The 24,748-nt window shown below is 38.8% G+C and overlaps 1 protein-coding gene across 1 annotated transcript; it reads right to left on the bottom strand.

Moving 5' to 3' along the window:
• Nucleotides 1-22,757: 22,757 nt before the first annotated feature.
• Nucleotides 22,758-24,514, bottom strand: LOC129247135 (uncharacterized). Its single transcript, XM_054886085.1, has 2 exons — nucleotides 24,141-24,514; nucleotides 22,758-24,077 (listed from the first exon to the last, which is right to left on the bottom strand). The coding sequence occupies exons 1-2, from the start codon at nucleotides 24,192-24,194 to the stop codon at nucleotides 22,827-22,829; spliced, it is 1,305 nt and encodes a 434-aa protein (XP_054742060.1). The 5' UTR covers nucleotides 24,195-24,514; the 3' UTR covers nucleotides 22,758-22,826.
• Between the last annotated feature and the right edge of the window lie 234 nt (nucleotides 24,515-24,748).

The raw sequence follows: 24,748 nt of genomic DNA, 5'->3' as shown, positions 1-24,748 counted from the left end.
TACTAAAAACATTTAATTTAGTTAACACAGAAAATCTTCATTCTGATTTGGTCTCCTCTGAATTTCATACTAAGTAGCTGAGCTAGGTTTTGCTCTCTAAGTGCTTAGTGGTCTAATTTACTGTTTTGTTTGGGGACTTCGACTTGATTTGGCGGTTGAGTTGTGCGGCTGCCATTTCTGGTTGTGGTGCAAAGTTTTTTGATTGTCATTTAATTGAATTTGTTATTTGCTTAATAACTGAGCAAAACGCAAGCAGAGGCGATAACACTTGCTTCAATTGCACCAATGAAGTTGGAGCGCTTGGGAGTTACTAAAAGGAAAAAATACACTAGCTAATTAAAAAGCGGAGGAGTGGCTTTTGCATAAAATTGTTATAAAAAAAATAAGTTTTTCACTACTTCATAAAATCTTAAGAGAAGAATTTGCATACAAACACCTTCTGATTTAATAGTCTCTCGGTCAATAAGGTCCAGAATATGGCATTGCTACCTCAAACTCAGCATTTTGTTTGTGAATAAATATCTTCTACATAACAGTACTTGTGACATCTGTAATTTGAAACAGACACCCCGAGGTGAAAGGGTCTTACAGCAGTAGCTATCAATGGCGATGTTTCCGAATCGAGCCCCTCATTCAGCATATTCTCCATATTAACTTACCTTCGAATATTTGCTCCTTCCAAATGCAAATAAATGGAAAGCGATTTGCTTAGGAAGAAGAGGTGATCGATGAAATCCGTCTTTTTATGGTTTCGACCAATTGTATTATTTGGAGATCTTCGACATAATGGCGAGACTTCCTGCAAAAGACTATATATCCATTTTATTTATTATTTATTTATTAATTTTTAGAACCTATTAAAATAACTTCGTACAAATAAGCCGAGAGTATATTGTAAAGGCCTTACAAACTGCTCGCACCACTTTGAAAATAGTCCAGGTTCAGTCCCCAAGTTGAGGCGAAACCCAGTTGTAAGGTGGAATGAGTTTGAACTAAAGTATGTGAAAGATGGGATACGGTGGTGCTCAAGACGATGAACTGGCTGAAGAATTCGCGAATTTCCGTTCTTTGGAGAGTTCTATTGAACCAGAGACAATTTTAAGCAAAGGCTAGAGGAAATAGTCGGGTACATTAAAGCTTTCATTAAAAAAGCTCGTGGGAACCGCTCGTGCTTTATTGGCTACGCAAAAAAACAAGTGTTTCCTGAAAAGTCTTGACATGGGGTAGCGAAATTACTGCTCAGACAGAACAAGAGTAAACTACGAGCCCTTATAGACGTATTTACAAACCAAAATCATTAGAGACGGCATCTGGTTTCAATACATAAGCAATATCGGCGATCAATTGCGGGCATCCGGCTTTTCTGTTCGGATGCACTAATTATGGACGACCTAAATTCACTTTCCCTTGATAAACTACTAAGATTCATAAAAAAATGACTGGAAAGTTTGCAGAGAAGTAATACATGCAGACCCGAACTGTCGCTCCATGTCCTTTAAATTCTCTCTCTAGGCCTTAAATGCATTGGGAGATAGTGCCTGCGCGCTTGAAAAAATTTCGGTGAGTTTACATATACAGGGTAGCCAATATTCAACGGATCCATCTGGCAACCCTGTATCTTTTGACAGAGGCGTCAGATCGCTTAATGACATACCGCGTTGGAAGCGTCAGTCCAAGCAGATTTTTATCATGGAACAGTACACGCCACGTAAGGGCTCCCAAATTGTTGAAATTTACATGCAACAAAAGAAGTCAATTGTGAAAACTCAACGTGCATATAAAAAATTAAATAATGTGAAAAGTGCGCCTTCTAAGAACACCATTAAACGTTTGTACAAAAGGTACGACCAAGGCGATCGGATGAGAATATTGCTCTTGTACGGGCCAGTGTTGAGACATCGCCAAGGACATATATTGTACCGCCGTTGAGCATCATAAATTGATGTCGAAATCGCAGCATACATTTTTTTTAACCGTGAAACATATTTTCCAACACCGTCTTTTTATTTAATTTTTGATATTTCATAACTCAACCTAAAACTAGGTCGAGTCCACGGAGATTGCAGAACTGAACTGAACAACAACTTTTCTCACATCAGGCACAGCTCTCATATACTTAAGGAAATTGTTAAAAAGGAATGCATTAGAAAAACTGAGTCTATCTCTGAGCTTCATTAGGTAGTTTGAAATTGCCATGGGCATTGGACTTTAGGGCTTGATGTTGGGATGCATAAAATCTGCTGGTTTACTCGTTTTTCACACTAAGCATCACTGCGTTTCCGAGGTATTCAAACGATTTTTTATTTATTTTGTATATAATCCATGCTCATGTGCCTTGGCAATTTCTAGGTTTTTTATTAGAAATTTTATTTAATACTATAACAGCTTGGTTTTGAATAGTTTGACATCTTTGAATATAAATGCTCGCTTTCTCACTATGACGTCTTCCAAACCGAAGTTTTAGCGCTTATGGTGGTTATATACAAACCCGGAGCATAACCACTAATCACTTCTGATTCTAAGCATGACTTGTGGTTTCCCACTGCTAAAGATGTCTTAACAGAAAAGGCTGTAGCTCACTGCATATAGTAATAAGCTACATAGTATAGGAACTGACAAGGAAAAAGTACGATTAAACAGATTATTCGTGGAAAAGAATACCTCCTTGGTATGGCATATGCTAGTGCCCAATTTGATTTTGAGAGAATTTATTTAAAAAATAGAGAGGTAGTAAGGCTTATAAAACTCCCAAGCAAACGTGTTTGCAATGAGTTCGTGTCTGACTATTGACTGATAAGGCGCCATAACGAGAGTTTAGGCTCCCTTTTGTACAGGGTGCAGGAACTCTAAAGTTGCATACAGAGTGGAAGCGAAGCCAAAGACGAATTACTTGCGCTGCGGGCAAGCTGGCGGGTGCTCATAGTGGAAGATGCATGAAATGTAATAACAATTAAAAGGGATTCGTTTTCCGATAAGCAATTATTTCTAAATTATAATTTGTTTAAAGGTAAAACTCAAACAAGAAAGTATCAGCGAAATAAAATTTGTCTACAGAATTGCACCACTTTATGAAGACTTATGGCTAGGCGAACAGAAAATGTTCAACTATTCAAGAATGTCAATTAATACGTTTGATTATATTTTGCGAAAAATTGAGCCATTTACTGTAAAGAAATTTACATATATCAATTAAACTCCGATTATGTCCACTCAAAGTTTATTTGGGACAAAAAGGTGGATATTAATATGGGAAATGTTTACTTATTTGCCCACTGGTTTCGGAGTAGTTGGTGGTGTGCTACATAAAAGCACAATTCAAACTTTAAGAAAAGGGACCTTTACTCTGTGCGACCCCTGCGGACTTATTTAAAAATGAGACAGAAACCCGTTCACAGTATTTTTTTAATCCAGGATAGTTTATCTTAATTAATTATATTGTCATTAATGCATTTCATAAAAGTAACTCGCGTTTATTTCACAATTGCAAACGATTAAATGAAATGTAAACAATCGACTATTGCAAGCGTTTCGTCTTTGAAAACAATACCCCACAGTTTCAAACTTTACGTAAAGTCTTCGCCTTCGACTTCGTCTTCGTCTTTATCTGAACTGGGGTCACTTTCATATATTTGCTACTGCACGGTTTTTCGACGACTTCGCCTTCCAGCTATTACCAACAAGAAATTACTTTCCATTTCCTACATAAATAACCGTATCTAGGGTCATCATTTCTAGTCGATTACTTTAACCGGCGACTATTGATGCCTTAAGAAGCGCTGGGCTAAGGTTCAGTATGGGGCACAAATGTATCGAACATGGGTTATTACAGAGGGACTTCATTTTCAGTCTTATCCTTTGTATGAGTGTTGAAAACTCCAACGTTTCCCACCTTCTCTAGAAAATGCTTCGTCCGAGTTTGACAGCATGAGCCTAAATTTATTTACAAGCTTCCATTTCTTTTACTATTATCAGTAGGAATCTCCCTCTAATACACTCACGGCTGTGGCAGCGACTGCACGTTCAATTATGCTCCTGTTAATCCTACCTCATGCTGCCCTCCTCGCATTGAGTGTCGAGTTTGTCGACTAAAGTTTCGCAGGCTTATTATTGGAGAAATATCTGAGAATCCTTAAACTACTTACATTGCAGTGTGACTTTCTTCGTTGTGCCACCGCTTCTGGAATCCTACACTCTCCGCCGTTAGATGAGTAGCTAATAAACATCAAGAGCTCAAGAGTCATTAGCAGGTTTTAGTACTGATTGGATTTTTGAAACAAAGTATTCGATATATTTCGGGTTGCTAATTAACAATAACCGAGAAGCGCTAGTGTAGTTGTGAGGTACTAAGGATATGTGGATGTATGTAATTAATCAGTTAATGAACTCCAACGAATTTTGAAAATGATGCTGTGAAGTAAATTTTTTCCCCCACTTTCTTTGGTCAAATACGGACATGTGTATGTGGGTATGATTTTTTCTTGGCGCAGTATCGAAATTTCCACATCCATTCAGCGGAACAGCTAATTAGATGCCACGCATGGGTCTTTGGAAAAAAATATCTGTATTTGTGTATATATTCGTATGTTTACAAATGTACAGCAGGCACGTAGGACTAAGGATATCACTGACATATACAACTTGTACAGAAAAAATATATCATTGGCATGTAAAACCGTGTATGTATGGGTGTGTTTGTTTGAATGATTGTGTGTATTTTTTATGCAATTCCATGCACATCTATGAATTTACAAGTACACATTCTAAAAGTTATGTATGCATGTGCATATGTAAACACCCCATCAACCGTAAGCCATGTCGATAATCGCCTGCAAGATCCATCTCTGTCGCTCGCTACGCTGAACTCACTGCACGCCACATTTGTTGCACTTGCAACCTGCACTGCGAATATGCGCACATGTGCACATGCTCGCTCATACATCAAGTAAAGGTATGTGTGTGAGTGTGTTCGTGCCCTTTCAGTATTGCGCTGTCTTTCATTGTCGTCGACAAGCAAACAAATGATGTTGCCTCCGCCGCTGCCAGTGCGCCAATTTGATGCGATACCATGACAATACACTCCAGTCACTGCGCTGGCGATTGCAGTAACAATTTTTTCCTCCCCCCACGAAGTTGCCTGCAAGACTCTACGAACTGGCGGCAGTGACAATTTGTGCGGCAACTGCGCCATACATATGCAAGTATGTACATATGTTTGTGACGGGGAACTCTTCAAGAAAAAGAAGCGTTGGCAGCTGCGGAAAAAATGCGCATTGATAAGTCGGGGAGCGGCCATGACCGAAAGCGCAGACAGGCTAGCGAGTGGCAAATGGAAGGCTTGTGCACTAACAGCAGTCTCGTATACTCGCAGCTACTTATGGATGTGGATGTGAATGTGGGCATGAAACGCAGCTAGCATTCAAGCATGAAGCGCTACGCTTCGCCATTTCTGCATATGGTGTTGCTGCCTGTTCTAATGCAATTGAGGCAATAGTGGAGCCAACTGCACTGCTACAACTCATTCTTGGCTCTGTTTTCTCTTTTGCGAACTTGACTCGTGCCTTTCTCCCCCATACTCCTAATGCTGTTTATTTTTAATTTTATTTACTTCCTTTTTGCTTATTTTTATGGCTGTTGGAGAAAGTTTGTAAATAGCCCAATATGTGGAAAGCTGGCAAGGTGGTGAGAATAGGGGCGAAATGTGTTCTGCTGTTGCAACTTCTGTGCACTTTCAGGCATGAAATTTTAGTGAAGTCTTCTACATGTAATATCGTGCAGGAAAATAAGCAAAATTGTCTAATAAAATAAAACTAGTTGCTACTCAGACACGCTGCAGGGCACTTAGATGAAGTGACTTTGGCTTTTTCATTTGGTCTCTTTTGTTGCTTTTGTGAAGTAAAATAAATATAATCAGCCAGTTTCAAACTGTTTTATTTTTTCAGGTAGCTACGCTTACAAATGGTTAAGTTGGTTGAGGACGTCAATGCATGGGTTGCGCTGCATTTATCTGTATCTGTTATCGAGAGAAGCTCGAAGGGAGAATTTTTTCCTTTTTGGTGTTTTTTGTTTTTTAATTCCAAAGAAATTAAACTCGGACTTTTAAAAAGCCGAGGGTAGCCTGACATGCTTTATATATTAGCGTAGGCTAGGTTGCAACGGTTGTCTACTATGGGACACACTCAGGCTCATAGTGCATTGTGATGCCGCGAGGGGAATTTGCCCTTATCTCTCCTAAAACCTGTGTGTATTTTCCAAAAATTTGGGAAGATCCTTAATTTCTTTCACTGCAGTAGAGACTAATTTCCGTAATTATTTTAAAATTTTCCAAACAAAAAAAAAAAAAAAAGAAATGAAATGCTTCCAAATATCGTAGAACAGTTATGAATATACAGTGAATCATAAAGTATTTATAATTTAAAAATTTGGAGCGCTAGCTATAAAAAATATTATTAAGAATCTCACTTCGACTTTTAAGCAATGAAAAAGTTCAAAATTTAGATAAAAATTTGTGGAATTTTTATAAATTTTCTATAAAGTTCGTAAGTTTGATTTATATGATTTTGCTTAAGCTTGAAAAATATTAAAAAAAGCTACAAAATTCCAACTCGAAAAAATTCTAAATATTAAAAAGAAAATTATTAGACAGTTATCCTCGTCACATTACTTGCTTATTTCTAAATGTTCTTTATGAATTGTTTACAATTTAAAAAATTTTATCCGATTGCTTTAAAAACTGTTATTAAGAATCACATTTCAATTTCTAATTAATCGCTCGGCAAATGCAAGCATACGAGGGTCATTCGAAAAATTTTTGCAGCAATAAAAACTAATTAATTCTTTGGGGTAAACCTTTTTTCATTTTTCGACATGGCCCACTTTTAGGTTTTTACACTTCGACCAACGTTATTATGGTTTTTTGCTCCTTTCCGAATATTAGGATTTGTCCAAGTCTGAAAAATTGCCATTCGTTTCTGTAATCACTTCGTCGTTTGAATAAAATCTTTTTCCCACCAGCCATTTCTTCAAATTGGCGAATGAATAGTTGTCAGATGGATATGGGGAAGCAAAGTCAAGATAATAAGAGGAATGTGAAATGAGTATTTCCATTCAAACGAATGTCAAACACAAGAAATACACCGGCCTGGCTGAAGTTTCCAGTAGATGCTACTACCTAAACATAACCTCAAATCAAACCTCATATCAAACGATGCTGATGTATCACCTTATATTCATGGGAATAAAAATAAAACAAATCTTTCCAGTATTGATTTTCACTCTGAAGTAATGATCATTTAGTGAGTTGTTATTGTTTTGATCAGAAATACATTTTTTTTTTAATTTTTCATCAAAAATAATGACTTTCGACCCCTACTCTTTTTCTGTGGAACGAAAATGTTTTTTTTTTTTAATTTTAATCCTTTTGTATTTGCTTAAGAAGCAATTGCCCAAAATTTTGAGTCGCTCACGGTTTGAACACTGCCGAAAGTTGCTTGTGACAAAATAAAAATTTATTTTTTTTCGAACAACTTTTAATGATTTTTATTTGTTTTGCAAAATTTGGTATGTTAAGACAAAAAACAGTTTTTATTGTTATTACAGCAAAGGTGGACTTTGCATGTAAGGCATTTGGACATTGGGGTCCCTGTCTTGCACAATCCGCAACGTCTCTTTTCACTAAAGACTACCCAATATTCCATTTCATAGCAACGCTGTAAGACTGAAGGATTCGGTTGGAACCTGTACTTTTCGACTGTTGGGAAGACTCGCTGCTTGATGGGGAGCTCAGGGATACTATAGAGCTAGCTCTTTCAACATTCGATGGTCGGACTTTCCTTTTCCCGAGCGAAGTAGTGTCAGTAAGCAACTCATGCGCAACTTCTAGTTGAAATTTTATTAGAGGAATATGCTTTTGCCTTTGATTTCTATACAAGAGCCATGCGCTTGTAACGAATGTTCCGAGGCACCAATAAAAGATTCTTATGTACCACTTCTTTGAACGGTGGTTGACTTTGTAGAGCTCCATGAGCATGTCAGCCAAATCTACTCCTCGCATACGCTTATTGTAGGAAGCAACACTCACAGGTTTTGCAACATCAATACGAGTATAAGCGTTTTACTTTGGATTCCAACGTTTGCATATCGCAACAGGTTCAATGCTTTCACACGAGGATATAAGTTGAACTGGCTTATTGTCAAACCACTTGACGCATACAATATTGTTGTATATCCCCTTCCACGTTTTTTTAACTCTGCATCTGAAAGTAGCTGGCAATTGCTTATGTGGTTTTTACGTACAGTTCCTGTTGCAAATATGCCCATTTCTTTCTATGAGATAAGAAGGGTTACATATAATATATACGTAAACCAATTATCGAAATAAAGCTTACAATGTTTGTCCTTAGGAAGACCTTTTGTCAAATATAAAACTATATCCGAAGATAGGCCCCATTCATAAGCAGGACAGGTACCGTCACCAACATAAAACGTAAAGTTGTAATGTTTAAATGACGATCGACCTGTAACAAAAATTTAAACTAAAATGTTCATTATGACATTTATGAATGTATACCTTTGAACGCAATGATTTGTTCATCAATACTTTGATGTTCTTCCTGGAGTAGCTTTCCAAAATTTTCTTTGAGACTGTCTAGTAAAGCACGTATTTGGTACAACTTATCATAGTTCAAATCGCCTTTTTTGGATTGTTTAGTGTCATCGTTGAAATGAAAACATTGTTTTATTTTTTCAAACTTTCCGCGCGGCATTGAATCTGAAGCGTCGACCATCAAAGTATTTTCTTCCCAACTGGTCTCCGAAGGTACAAATGGCCTTTTTCTTCACTTTACTGTCGTGGAGTCAACTTTTTCAAAGCAATTATCAGCCGTACAAGATTTTGGTTCACATTCTTCTGCAATCATATTTTCGAGAAGTTCAATCTCTATAGTTTCCCCTCTTTGCACGATCCCTTCCAAATTCTTTTCTAGCACTGCAGAAATAGCATCCATCTCGTCATCACTTTCGTCGTCAGAAGAGGCATCCCAATCAAAGTTAATAATCCTCGCAATATCGTCATCTTACAATTCTTTCTCTTTCGGTCTCATAACTAAGTACAAAAATATTTATTACAACAATGGCCCAAAGTTGCCCACAAGCAACATTGCAACTTTGAAAATTACTCACCTGGTTAACATTTTTAAATAACCAAATTTAAATTCAATTTCTTAAAGTTAAATCTTTGCTAAAAAACATGGTAAATAAACTTTTTAAATTTTTTAATTATTATAAAAGTTAATCACTCACTTTAAAAACTCTTTTGAATTTCACAACAATATTTTCTTCGCTGCACTTGCTGTTTATTCAAAATAACTTCGCTAAATGATCTACAAATGATATTTTTTCTTGCTCATATTTTGAGTAGATATATAAAAGTACCGTTGTTATTTAAAACGACAAAAACAAAACGAATGCTTTTCGTTAGCTGTTAAACTGCTGAAGTTGCTCACAGGCAACGTTGGGGTCGAAAGGGTTAATATTTGTATTACATTTTTAGTTTTAAGATAAAATTAACTTTTAAAGTGTTCTTTTTCTCTCAGAAGTAGAAATTAATTTTTGAGTTTGATTTTTTTTGGCAGCTCGAAAAGCTCAAAAGGCCACTCCTCTTCTCTACCATGGTGAAAAGATATCAGTGGTGAAACCAAGATCAGATCGTTAACCCGCTCTCAGCGAATTTGAGAGACATAACAGGCGTCATGACAGCAGTTTGTTTGCGAAAAAACTTAGATTGTGTTGGTGGTTTACGAAAAAAATTAACACAGACCCCGCTCATATTGCTTCGTTGTCGTCTGACCAACGACTGATTGGACGAGTGTGTGAATAGAAGTGAAATGAGCGGGCAGAATTCGTTTGCCGTATACTCCTGTGACGTGGCAGCCGAAGTAGGTAGGTAGGTAGGTAAGATGGCAAGAGTACCCCAGGTACCGAAGCTTGGCAGCCGAAGTTGCTCACACATAAATCATAAATCCATCATCTTTGCATAACTAATTCCCTCAACTCAACTGACCTCATCCCACCTTTACTCACCTTACACATATGTACATATTAGTGTAGTGCGTGAGCGTATGCATATGCCCATATCGACTGCGTTTCCAGAGCTAGTTCCCCATTTTGTTCCGTTTTCAGAAAGGAGAGTGATGGATATATTTCTGATGTGCTCAATCTAGGCAAGTGAATACCTGCCGTAACGAGCTTATCCCCTGCGTCCTGGTATCTTGTAAATAGTGACCTGTCCATTTTCGCAGAGTTCATCCGTTTCAGATCTGAATTGTTGACACAGTTGGCATTTTATTATTTTCTAATTTTATAATTTTCCTATACAAATATTTTCCTTCTACTACAAAAACTCCATAAATCCAAGCTTCAAACTTTATATATATATATATATATATATATATATAAAATCAACACATTTGTATCAAAATTTCAAGTATTTTAATCAGAATTTTGAGCCCATTGAACTTCGATTTTTTTTTTGTCCTGGTGGTCTCATGCAATTTCTCTATACGAGTATAAGGAATGCTCGCCAGTTTTTATATGCAAGAAAATATCCAAGATCTTCAGCAAAAAATGTGCTATAAAACTTCATACCCGAAATTTTTCATTTTTTACTCGACCAAATCGCTTAGGCGGCTATCGTTAAACCCAAGGCAACACGGCAAAGTCAATCCAATCAAGCATCAAGATTTTGCTGAGAATTTTCTTTCATTGCCGTGGTGGCGTACAGTTCGAGTATCTTCAATAAGACTGTAATGCTCGGTGAGATGCATAATATGAGCGCACAGACGCGTTCGCTGGAGAGTATTTGTTATAAATTCGGGAATCGCGAGGGAGCAATTCCCAGGTTTCTTCAAGACTACAATGAACCGGCTATATCCCGTACTGGAGGCGACTATTTGACTAAAAATAATGTTTAAAAGCTGCATATTCTCATTGTAATTTTTCTTGTTTCTATAGCCCTAGTTGTCATTTCGGGGAAAGCGTTTTGAGGCAATTGAGGCGATGTAAGAAAATTCACAAAAGTGGCTGAAAGTGTTTCCTAAATCGGCTTCCGAAAATTGTTTTAGGATAGGAAAAAGTATTGGATATGTAAATCATATTAGTTACCGTGGATAATAGTTTGAAGGAATTAAAATAAAAATCAGAGAATAACAAAAGGGTTGTTGGTTAATAAGCACAGAAGTTATATTGAAAAATTCTCCTTAAAAAATTCATTATGGTTGAAAAATTGATTCAAAAGAGTAAATTAAGTACTGTTCTTTAGACCACTTTCCAAAAGGCCAAATTGCTTCCAAACTCACTGAAGGGCACAAATTGCATCAATGCAAATTGAACCTCTAAATGCATTCGAAATGCACACACACACAAATCAATTCATACGTATATGCGGGTACACTTGCATTTCATATTGCTATTTTGCCATAAGGGAAGATGTCAAAGTGCAATGAAGTTGGCGGCACTTCAGTGGCATATGCCACATTCCGCCCAACAACAGACAATATGCCTCAAAGATAAGCGCCGGGCATGAAATAGATTAGAATGTTCGAAAACATAAAAGGCTACGAAGCGGCAGCACAAAATGCAAAAGTTCACAAACACGCACCCACACTTACAGCCGTATTGACATCTGTAGTATATAATTTTTTACATATGTGCCCCAAATGTCGCCAGCGATTGTCATGAGGATAACTAAACTAATAAGCCGGGGCAAGTCCTATCGCTGGGTGGAGCAGCACTCGATTTTTGCGGCCGCAATCGACAAAAGAAGTCATTCGCACAAGGCAGGCGGCTGGCAGCGAGCGCAGGCGAGTTGTTGGTTATTCGAGTAAACTAAATCACTAGGCGGGCAGTGCAAAGGGGCGCGCAGCTTTGTATTAGTAAGCCGAAAAGCCAGTTCTAGAATCCAATAAATGTCACATGCGGAACTAAATAGAGTTGCAAGCGCACCACGAACACACACACACACATTCGGGTTTTGCTCTTTATAGCATTTTATTCTCGATGAGTAAGTGGATATATCCGACGCTCGGAGCACAGATTGCGTTGCATTTCATTTCGATGGTGCACACATTGCATTGGCAATGGCTAAATTTATCAGCTTCTATAGGAAAGTATGCAAGTGCGTGTGTGTGATTGGCAATGTGTGTGTGAACTGCTGGCTAAATTGTATTGTTTGATTTTTTACGTGATTTATACTGCATGGCTCAGCCGTAGATCTGCTTTTGTGTTGCTGCCGGAGAGCAGATGTTGCGACCCAACTGTCTGTTGCTCTGTTGATATGTTTCCATTTGCACTAATATATACACCCATATGTGTTTTTGTACGAACATGTGTGGCGTGTGTGTGTGTATATGTGTAAGCACATATTTTCAGTTCAAATGGATTGCAAGGGGGGTGCTATGTGTGTGCGTGTGGTTTGTATAAGAATCGTGTAAATACCGTGGCAATTTCTAGGGATTTGCAACATTCGTTTGCTGCTGTGAGCCAGTGCAATGAACCTGGCGACAAGATGTGGTGTGTTGTAGGGTGTAGCTAATAACGAATAAAGGCAATAACAAATAAAAAGCAAGAGTCTAATTAGCGTTAAAGAGAGTTGTTTTGGTCTTACGGAGAGTACGTTTTCCACTGAGAGCGGAAAGGAGGAAAGGGAAGATGATTGGTAGATTCCATATTGAAATCTACACTGACGGTTCTAAGATGAATTGTTGTGTGGTAGCTGGCCTCTATTCCTCTATTCGGAATCGCCCAAATTATTATAATCAATTCGACTTCCTAACTATGCCAGCGTGTTCCAGAGAGAACTTTTAGCAATCAGAGAAGCATACAAATCACTGTTACACTACACAGATATTTGACGCAAGAGTTGCTATTTTTTCAAACAGACAAGCAGTTATCAAGGCCTTAGATTACAATTCCATTTCATATAAACATATATTACCACTAGGATTGCTCGATCATTGGCTTCATATTACTCTGATATGAGCTCCCGGTCATACGGATATAGAGGGTAATGAGATAGTGGATCAGCTAGCAAGAAATGTTTCGGCACTAGACGTTATAGAGGCTTAAGCAGTTGGTACCCCATTCAACACAATGAAAAAATCAAATATGATGCAACAACAAAAATATGGCCGTCGTACCTGTTATGATGCTCTCACTCAAGCATCTCACGTAGTATCACTACAACCTTCACATGTCACTTAAAGGATCATGCAGCCCGACGTAACCATCCTTTCAATCCCATCTGTAAATGCTTCTGGGCGGATGGGGGTAAGAAAGTATTTTCCACTATTTATGCTAAGATCCAGTCTAGCTAGAGAAGAACTCGCTTCTTCGGTAAGCCTCTCTTACAGCAAATTTATGATATCTCAGACATAGAGAAAAAAAGTTTGCTGCTGTACTTGGATCTCACGAAATGTTTCTGACTCAAAAAAAAAAAAGACATCACACGAAAGCAGTGGTAGTAAAACGGCGCTAGTCGATAACTACCATTATTTCAATAGAAATACTGAACCACTCCAACAACAGCAACAACACTGTGCAACATCAAAATATAACAACTAACAAAGAAGAACAATAATTACAGATTGTTGTTGACCGATCAAATAGCAGACCCAAAAAAGCTACGGTGCAACTATATGGGCACAAACAAATTCGCTTCTTCATACTATAAAGGAATGAATTGAGCGCGTCGACTTTAAGCCCAGATTTCAAGAAATTGTCAGAGTAAATTTCCCCTTGGAGGTCCTGCTACAAAATTTGGTTGACGACGAAGTGAAATGGAGGTCAGCTAGCGATATTGTAGCAGACATTGTGGAGCAATGGAGAAGCTTAGAAGGAACTTTACGAAGTTGTTGAGTTTAACGAAGTGCCAGCCCACTTCTTGTTCTTAGGCGCTTTCACTAATTTCGCCCGTCATTCGACAAACTGAGTGCTCTATTTTTCAGATAGTTAACTTTAATCCAGTTTAATAAACAGTTTAATTTCTACTGCGCCGATAATAGTTTTAATAATTTGCCTTGGAAATAAATAAAGGAGATTCCAACAATTTCCAATACAGAGGTCCCGTGCGCACCTATAGGCTTCACAAAACAATTATACAGTTCGAGTTCTTTCAAGAAAAATACAGCTCTGTTGAATGGGTTAGTTGTTTCAGTCTTGCACATACATTTTTTGTAGTGTCTTTTACACTGTTTTATATCAAAAGCAAATATATGAAAAGCATTTGCATACGTATTAGTAAGAAATTCCTGTATGTATTAGATTTCATCATCCAATTCGTGTAGCGAAGGTTATGACAACAGGTTATGGTAAATGAGCAAATATTTGTCACACACCATAGGACTTGTCAAAACCGCTCCATCCTAAAATATTTTCGAGTCGGTGTCTGTGGTAGCAGAAGACGAGAAAGAAAACCTTTGTGTTGAAGAATAATCAAGTGAAAGAATGTTTCGTCTGGTGTCACATCAGTGGTATGTCTAATTAGCGTCTTTTAGCACGACGGGAAACAAACGATTGGATGGCGTTATGAAACTGGGCCAAATTTTCTCGGATAATTAAGCGGCTGCCTTTCCATTTACTACGTCAGCCTTGCAAGAAGAAAATAATTATAGTTTATATTAAAAAGTGGATGATAATGTCTTATTGAACCTCTTTGTGAGAAGTTTTATTCCAATGCTAAGAAAACGAAACATTTGAAATCAGCCTCGAACGATGCATCTTTAATATTAGAGAAGAAAATATAACTAGTTTTCCATACCTTTGAAGCCAATTCACTATTACCTGCCGACCGCTATTAGAAAAACTTTTTTCTTAATTTTGGTGTTTCACCGAGGTTCGAACCTACGTACTCCCGACTGGTAGTCACGCACCAACGCACTCGGCTACGGCGGAATTATCTGTGGTCTCCATGAGCTCCAACTGCGTCCCACCTTTTGGGATGTAACTGGCCTATCTCGCCAAAGCGTCGGCTGTAGGCCTTAAAGGCGTCAATTGCAGTAGTTTGCCATGTCCCGCATTTAGTCCATAGCATTCAAGTCACATGACCTAAGTTGCCAATTGACGGAGCTACTTTCTGACACACTGATTCAGTCGCAAAACTCTTGACTCAATAATGTGATGAGTTCAAGTGATATAGGTATGATATGTTCGACTATCTGGCAATCAGAAGGCCACAAGTAAATTGCCTGTAGCGCTCACAATGACAGTAACGTTGCCATCTTCAGTTCCGAGATATGTAGTACAACTAGTATGAAAGGCAGCCACCGTATCTAAGTGAGCTTGTGCGTGCTTACTATTTCCTTACCTCGGAAACTGACTGCGTGAATGAAATATCAAATGATAGAAAAGAGGGAGGCTATTAAATAGCGTGATTATTGTAGTGGTATAGTGAACTATCACGCACGGGTCAAACACAAAGCGACCGCCAGCTGTTTTTTTTTTTTTTCAAAATTCGATAGTTTAAGTATTCAGAAATATCTCCCTAAAAGGATTTTTCAAAATTCAAATTATTTTCGAAGTTACAACTATTTTATTGACGCGACAGCTAGACTGGTTTGAGCGGACGGCGAAGTTCAAACGTGTTTTTCTCGAAACGACTTCTTTCGATACGGTCGGCACGATGTCTCAAGTTCTAATTTACCGATTTACTTGAAGTTTATCATGAATATTCTTTAAATATATCTCTATCGCATGATGCACGAAAAACTGGAAATTTCAATTTTTTAATATGTGTAAACAATTCGAGAAAGCTTGAAGATTAGGAAAAAATCGACCTCAATTTTTGAGTAGCCGCCATTTTATGAAAAAAAATGTTTACCCTTTTTTTCTGCGTCATACAATAATGACGTTCATATTAAATTAGAATTTGTCTTCTTTTTTTTCAAATGACCACAAGGGTAGATATCGTGACGACGAGGACACCGCCTTTTGTTTTCCCCTTCCACTTCAAGGACGCATAATTCCATGAAAATTTATTTACAATATTATTTTTTTTAATTCATTTTATGTGCTCTTAATATATAAATAAATAAATGATAAAAAAATGGATACTAAAAATATTAATAGCTTTTTTTTTATTCACTGTCAAAAAATGCTCGAAGTTCGGGCCTCTAGACTAGAATACCCCTTTAATGTGAAGCTTTCTCTCGAAAGCAGTACTTCTCACTTCAGTAAGAAAATCAGTATCACGTTTTCGATTCCATTAGAGTTGTTTTTTTTGTTCCTCTTTTCGGTAAAATTCTAAGAGAAGCAAATATTAACGAATTGTTGTAAAAGTTTAAATTAACTTTAGGAAAATCTCTAATGAAATGCATAATTTATTGAAAGAAATATCTGGAAATGTTTGCTTATCGTGGCATTTAGTGGATTAAATGGTTTCAACATGAACGAAATTTGAATGAACATATCTCAAAAATTCGTGGGCCCGGTACTCTCGTTGGTAGTTAATACAACAGCCATCAACTTTTTGCTGAATGCCGTGAAAAAGATAAGAAAGAAAGCAGCATAACTCATCTTATTTTAGGTTAAAAGGTTTCTCGCAAATCATAGCCTTTCAGTGTTACATTCTCACTATTTAATGGCCATACCTCGTATATGCCCATTATTTGTTTTATTTTACTGCCCAATTTGAGTAGTAAATGAAATTTATGCCATGGACAATTCTATAAACATGCAAAAAATCATTGTTTTATTGTAACTTAGTATCATCCAACCACGTCTATTTACATAAATTAGCTTGAAACTTTTATTAATTTTTTAATTCAACCAGCAAAACATTGATTTATTTTACATGTATACCCTTCGCTTAGGTAACCAAATATAAACTTTGTTTTGTCTGCTGCAAAAGGAATTGAATAAAAACAAAGAAAATCTCCCACAATTCTATTATTTTATTCGTAACCCATTTTTCTTCGTTTCGTTTTTCCATTTCTCTATTTTGAGGCTTTGCTTGCAGTCAGAAAAGTTTTAAACTTTTGCTAGTTAAAATTCATTAAAGCTTAACCGCAGCTTTTTGCCGCTCATTTCACTAGTGGTTTGACTTTTGTATGCATTTGTGCTACGCCCCAGCACCAGACCATCCCTTTTTCCTTTACACCACTCGCATTGCCCATTTCACTGGCTTCCAACTAACTATCAACAATTCCAGCAAAATCACACATAACCGCAGCTCAGTTTCAGCAACAAAACTTACAAAAACAAATACTAGCTGCATGGCACACTTGTGTGTATGTGTGTGTGTGTTCATTCTAAGCTACAAAACGCTGACCTAACCAAAGACCTACTGTGCCAAACAGTGCTGCTCTGTTGTATTTTGTGAAAAAAGTGTCTCATTTCAAATCCTATTTTAGTCCTGTGGTGCATTGTAACCCGGCTCAGATGTGTTTGAGTGCATGTGTGTGTGTTTGAGTGCATGTGTGTGTGTGTGGGCTGTTAGTGTCGCTAAACTTTGCTCATATATTATTCTCAAGTTGGCAACACTATTTAGTAGCAACACGACACGCAACACAATAACTCGGTTTCACTGACAGTGGGCGTCCGGCACGCTTGGGAACGGATGGTCAGCGGATATCCGATACACACCCACACACTTACTCGCTTGAAGTATTCTGTATTCTGTATATGTATGCGAGTGTGTGCTGGCGTCAACGGAAAACAAGTCAAATACTAAAGTCACCTTTAGTGTTAAAATGACCTGCAAAAATGTGGGCCGGAAAACTTACATGTGCAGGAGTGTACTGTGTGTGTGCGTGTGTGTGTAAGCATGTATGTGTGCGAAGACTTTTACGGCATCCAACCAGCAAATTGGCTATAAGAGAGTTTAAAATATGGGCATTTTTAACTTTTTGTGTCAGCCCTAACTGCCATCGAGCCCGTGGGTCTCTTAAGCCGTCGTTATTCATTAGTCGATGAGCTTATCGTGGCGGTTGGAGAGCAGTAGGATGTGGGAATATGTGACTGTGGCTATTGAATTTTTCTATTTAGGATACTTAGCGGGTTTAACATAATACTTAGAGGCTACTTATGTGTTCGGTATTGATTTCTTAATCTTTTCCGTTTATTGAAAAATATAATAAAACAATCGCATGTGCAAGCGGTAATCTCACAAGCGATGCCCTTTGATTCTTAAATGTGTGTACAAGTTTAATCTGTGTTTTAAAGGGCTAGAGTAAAGCCGAAAACTGTAGATGCTGTTGTAATCAACTTTTACTGTTGCTGTCAGATTTCAGTAAAGATTTTTTATGCAAAGAATTTTTTTACTCTGTCGAAAGCCTTTTCGTACTCCAAGTACATCTTTGCAATTTTGCGCTGAATAAGGCTTCTGTCGTCCCCATACCGTTTTTAAAACCAAAATGAAATAGAATTTTTTTCCAAATTTTATGCTTTTCATTTGTTTCAGAGACCACGGTACACCTCGAAAATTGTTTATAAGTAGCAAAAGTATCCTTAAGTTGTTTGTGCAGATTAAAGTCACCATGAAGTTATTGTAGTTTTCCGGTTTCTTTGCACTGATTTGTGATCCATTTCTTTGAATTTCCGTTAACTCATTTATTTTCCAGAAACGGAAGGTGGGAGCTGCCACGCCTCCGTTTCCATTACTTAACATTTTGCACCTTAAGTACGGTATGCTCATACACAATTTATGCATTCGTGCTAAGTTTCACATCCCAACTGAATTGGTTTTAGAGAAATATTGGTTTTCATATTTTGGTCTATATGTCAGATGCCACGCCCCTATAAATTAGAGCTAATATTTCTATACTAAAGGCAGTTACATTCAAAAACGGGATTTAAATATTGGGTAGTCGAAAAAGTCTTTCCTTATTTTGTCAATAGATGTCGTTGGAGTCATCTATCTCCAGTGCTACCAATCACATTGTGTCATATCATATGGTGTTAGAAAGGTGTCATTTTAAGCTCCATTTAATCAAAAAAAAATTAAATTCGGAGAAGTTGAAAAAAAGTTATAGCTGTTCAAAAATGAGTGAAAATAATGAAGAAATTCGTTATATTTTGAAATTTTTGTATAAAAAAGGGAAGAATGCCACGCAAGCAACCAATGAAATTTGTGAAGTTTAAGGAGACGATGCTGTATCAGTTCGTGTAGCACAACAAGGGTTCGCTCGCTTCCGTTCTGGAAATTTCGATGTGAAAGATGCACCTCGCTCCGGTCGACCTATCGCTGAAAAAGTCGATGAAATTATGGAAAAGATTGACCAGGACCGTCACATAAGCTGCCATGACATCGCCAAGGCACTAAACATTCATCATCAAACGGTTTTGAACCATTTAAAAAAGGCTGGTTACAAAAAGAAGCTCGATGTTTGGGTACCACATGAATTGTCTGTGAAAAATTTAATGGACCGAATTAACATCTGCGAGTCTTTGCTGAAACGAAATTAAATCGAACCATTTCTGAAGCGAATGGTAACAGGAGACGCAAAGTGAATCAAATACGACAATAATGTGCGAAAAAGATCATGGTGCAAGGGTAGTGAAGCTCAACAAATGGTCGCAAACCCAGGATTGACGCCTCGAAAGGTTCTGCTGTGTGTTTGGTGGGATTGGAAAGGATTCATCCACTATGAGCTGCTCCAGCCTGCTCGAACGATTGATTCTACACTTTACTGTCAACAACTGATGAGATTGAAGCAAGCAATCGAAAAAAACGGCCAGAACTGATCAGCAGAGAGGGCGTCGTCTTCCATTAGGACAACGCTAGGCCACACACATCTTTGATGACTCGGCAAAAACTGGGAGAGCTTGGCTGGGAAGTTTTGATGCATCCACTATATAACCCTGAACTTGCACCATCGGTCTACCATTTGTTTCGGTCAATGCAGAACTCCCTTAATGGAGTAAAGTTGGCTTCAAGAGAAGCCTGTGAAAATTACTTGTCGCAGTTTTTCGCCGACAAACCACAAAAGTTTTACACTGATGGAATAGTGTCTCTAGAAGAAAAATGGCAAAAGGTGGTCGACCAAAATGGTACATATTTGGTTTTTTAAAGTTCATTATATATAAATATAAATATATTTATGTTTAGAAGGGGGGTTCGCATCCGAGGCAGTTGTTTGTCTTTCATTGGTTGGTGTTTTTATATGGTGAGTCAATAACCCATCGTATACCAGATTTCCTGGGTTGCCTCGCCTTCTCACATTAGCTCGCTTGCTCTCAAATGGATGTTCCGAAGCTGTTCAGAGGATAATCGTAAGTTGAGTTATTTGTACCATATGCAGAAAAATCGTTCTGGTCACTCCCAAGTGATTGGCGACAAGAGACTCTCCCTACTTGCATGGACTTCTACACGCGGAACTATATTACATCAAGTGAAGGATAATTCTTGCCAACAGGTTCTACTGTGGGCTCAGTGCGCAGTTCGGTAGCAAAACCCTTGCCTGACGAACGAATGGCACTCTTCAAGACGCTTATCATCCCGGTGCTTCTCTTTGGCGCTGTAGCCTGGGTAGTCAAACAATCCAATGCAGCCGCTCTTGGAGTTTTCGAGAAGCAAATACTTCGCATGATTTTTGGCACTGCTCGCATAGATGACGGCTACCGCATTCGAATGAACTCCGAGCTGTATGAGCTCTGCGGAGATATTGCCATAGTCAAACGAGTGACTCTGCAGCTACTAAGGTGACTGAGTCATGTCGTTCGAATGGAATGAAGTGCTCCGGCGAAGAGGACGTCCTTGTATTCCCAAGAAAGTGGAACTACCAAATTGAAGTACCTGGCTTCTCTTGGCTTAAGCAACTAGGAAAGGTGTGTGGAAAATACCTGGCGTCGGCATTATTCGGCAGACTGTAACTCGGTCACGGGTTGTATTTATGATGGACGATTTCTAAAATCTGAATCCCGAAATTCCAGGATCATATTGCCGGTCCCTAATGTCTGGCGGACGCGTAGCCGAATGGGTTGGTGCGTGACTACCATTCGCAATTCACAGAGAGAACGTCGGTTCGAATCTCGGTGAAAGACCAACATGAAGGAAAAAGTTTCTTTCTAATAGCGCTCGCCCCTCGGCAGGCAATGGCAAACCTTCGAGTGTATTTCTGCCTTAAAAAGCTCCTCATAAAAATATCTGCCCTTCGGAGTCGGCTTAAAACTGTAGTTCCCTCCACTTGGGGAACAACATCAAGACGCACACCACAAATAGGAGGAGCAGCTCGGTCAAACACCCAAAAAGCGTGTACGCGCCAATTATATAAATATATATATTTGAATAATCTCTCTTGGCGATTCTTGTTAATTGGTAGTTACAACCCACTTTAGGAGATGCCACCAAATGAGCCTAATTTTTGAATTGTTTAAGGAAACAAATAAAATAAGAGACCGAGATTTCGCATATTTTCAAAACGACCTCTATGTGGTTCAGAATCTATGCGGACCTAAAAAGAAACAAATTTTGAATTTATAGTACGTTTAAAAATGTGTTTAATTATTAAAATTACTTGTTTGAAATTTGATGTGATGTTGGGTTTTATTAACTTTTATTCTATTTTTTTTTTCAATTTTATACACTAAAAGTGTCTTAAATAAGCGCTTTAAACTAATTGTGAGGGAAATGCATCCGATCCATGGAACAGAATTCATTTCACTTTAAACTTGCGGCATCAGCTCATTCGCTTATTCTTTGGAAAAGTATAGCTTATCTTCGATGACTTGGTCCTGATGGTCTCAGGTCCCTTCCCATCAGTAATGGCTGAAATTTTGGAAGGTGCACTGGCTATACTCAGCAGATGGGCCGCCAGTAGCGGTCTCAGAGTCAACTCTGACAAAACGGAGTTGATGCTATTCACCAGAAAATACAAGCCTCCGCCTTTTAAGCTTCGAATACTAAACAACCAGTGTCTTACACTTTCATCGGAAGTCAAGTATCTTGGTGTAATACTTGACCCCAAGCTCCACTGGAAGCTGCACATAGAAAATCGAGTCAAGAAGGCTAATATAGCCTTCTACGCCTGTAAACCTATGTTCGGCAAAAAATGGGGCCTCAAGCCACGTGTCGTACTTTGGATGTACAACTTAGTGGTTCTGCCAATTTTGACATACGGTTGCCTAGTTTGGTGGTTAGCTCTTCAGAAGGGCTACAACTTCACTAAATTAGAGAGAGTGCAGAGAACTGCATGTGTGGGCATCACTGGTGCCTGCAGAACATGTCCCACCGCTGCGCTCAACGTTATACTCCACTTAATTCCTGTGGATCTGCAGGTTAAATCCATTGCTGCTCAGAGTGCTATCAGACTGAAGGAGTTTGGCCTTTGGCGACAACTTCCTGTAGGACATACCAGCATCTTGAAGCAGATCGCCCCTTCCTTCTCTGATATTCGCACCGACCTCTCCATCCGCAAACTGTGCTTTGAGGGTTGTGCTAGGGCTATCTTTCCGAGCAGGCAAGATTGGAAAGAGGGGAGAGTTGTTGCGTATATAGAGGCCTCTGTTTTCACTGACGGATCCAAAATGCAATACATCAACAGCACTGGATGGCTGTAGACGGTTTTATCTCCTCCCTTAATCCTTTCACAGGTAGTGGTCCACTTTATGGTATCAAAACGACACGTAAGTGCTACTTGTAGCGTACCTGGGGTACTCTTGCCATCTTACCTACCTACCTATAGCTTATCTTACGTACTTTAGCAAACACATTTGACTTTGAGCTTTTTTCATTAACAACTATATAAAAACATACATGCACATGTTTGCACTTCTTCAGTAATATTCTTTACATTTTTTATTGCCCCAAAGTGTACACTAACATTCATTCTTTAAGCATTTCAAAATTCACGACACTTTTCCTTGATCATATTCAGCGTGACAGTGCCCACATTTGCCGATGCGTTGTTTAGCAGTTCGAAAACATGCATATTAGCACCGCCATTACGTGTTTCCGCATGCAACGCCTTCACCACAGCCATATAGGCGTCATAGCGTTCGCTGTTCTCCCAATCTCCTTTGAACTCCACGTACAGCCGATGCGCATCAAATAAATGCTGTGAAACCGCTTTTGCTTCATTTGCCGACGTCGACGGCAGCAGCTTTGCCCACGTCTCATGCAAATGCTCGAGAAATTCAAAATTACTGAATATGAACGTGACGAAGAGGTCTACTCCTTTTGACTGTAATTTGGCCAAAATGACCGCCAGGTCCTCAGGTGAAAAGTGCGAGCTAGTGGGCAGGTCATTTCCGAGATAACTGTATAAAAGATTGCGCTTTGCATAGAAATCATCAATGGCGAGTATCGCATCGAGTTCCGCCAACCCTTTGACCAACTTGCTTTCATGTAAGACGTGTGCTTCGCCGGTGTGTGGTATTCCTTCAGTTTCGTCCTCCTCCGCTGATGAAATGAGCTTTTGTTCAATGACTTCCTGCAATAGTTTCCGTACGGTGAGCAAATAATCGTCGATTATCTCCGCACCAGCCGACTTTACATTTGCATACACGGTGCTGGCAAAGCGTTCGAGATCGATGTGTGCCAAGGGAGGTGTGGCATTTGCGGCTACATTTTCCGCACGCAATGGTGCCAATTTCGTGTCAAACCAATAGTGCGTGGATGGTGGTGGGGTGACTTGGTGTGCCGATGCCTCCGTTTGATTCAAACCGTCGCGGAACCAAAATTGTCGACATAAATTGTACCAACGAAAATGGCGTAGCTCCGCAATGCTTTCGTCCTGCAACTGCAGCAACTGGTGTTTCAGTTTACCGAGAAAGTTTAGGTTGCGCAACGTGTATAAGCTCTCCACACTGTGCGGCTGTTCATTCAGCTTTATGTCCAACAGTTGTTTGAGGTAAACGATTTTCGACACCAGTTGTGTGGAGCTTGCGGCCGTTTGAATTTTTTCCGTATAGCTGGCGTAGTCCTTGCTGGTGCGCAGCTCTTGCAACAAATGATCGAGAGGGTCGGCAGCGGCCGTGTCTACCAATTCGTTGAGCTGTGCAATGAATTGCGTTTGGAATTTTCGGCTTTTTATATCGGAAGGAGGAAGTAATGACGTGGTGGTTGGCTTCGCTGTGGTGGTGGTGCAGCACTAGGTGAATAAGAGGGGAATATTTAATAGCTTCGGAGTTGGGCTATGCTGGGTAGAGCTTACCACGAGTTGCTGCGAAATGCCAACCATTAGCACGAAGATGAGGGACTTACACATTTTTGTTGGTTGAGGTGCCAAATATGAGAGGCAATATTGATTGCACACTTCAGTGGCGGGTTTTGAGGCTCAGTAAATATACCGAAATCTGTTTTGTTTATGTAATTGTGATGGCCAGATTTAAGTGAAACACTTTCTGTACACTTTTTACGCGTTTTGATGTATTTTTTTCTTTTCTTTTAACTTTTCCCCTTTAATTTTTTCACTTTAATTTAAATTTTTTGAATTAATTTTCTTCTACCTCCGCACTGTTATTTACTTTCAATAATTTCACGACGTGCGACCGCCTGTGAACTGCACGCTCACACTTTACTATTCGCTATGTTTACCATTTCGCGCTGAAATTCTAGCAAAAGCTGTATAGCCCGTATTAGCTGCTCCCCGTATGCCCTGGTTTTGCTTTTAATCGCAATTTCATTATTTATTTACGTATACATTGTTTTGTTTTGTATTGTGGGTTCAGTGCTGAGGTTAAGCTCGGTCCGCTTATTTTCGCTCTGTGTCTCAAAGCGTTGATAACAGCAGCGATAGCGCATGAATAGTTTGCATATTCA

The sequence above is a fragment of the Anastrepha obliqua genome, chromosome 5 (genome assembly GCF_027943255.1).
Source record: "Anastrepha obliqua isolate idAnaObli1 chromosome 5, idAnaObli1_1.0, whole genome shotgun sequence".
Taxonomy (NCBI): domain Eukaryota; kingdom Metazoa; phylum Arthropoda; class Insecta; order Diptera; family Tephritidae; genus Anastrepha; species Anastrepha obliqua.
The sequence above is the reverse complement of the archived record's forward strand: the minus strand, read 5'-3'. Positions and strand labels throughout refer to the sequence as shown.

Coding starts and splice junctions, on each gene's coding strand:
- LOC129247135 (XM_054886085.1), bottom strand. CDS start 24,194: ATGTGTAAGTCCCTCATCTTCGTGCTAATGGTTGGCATTTCGCAGCAA. Junction 24,078..24,140: donor GCATTTCGCAGCAACTCGTG/GTAAGCTCTACC, acceptor TTATTCACCTAG/TGCTGCACCACCACCACAGC.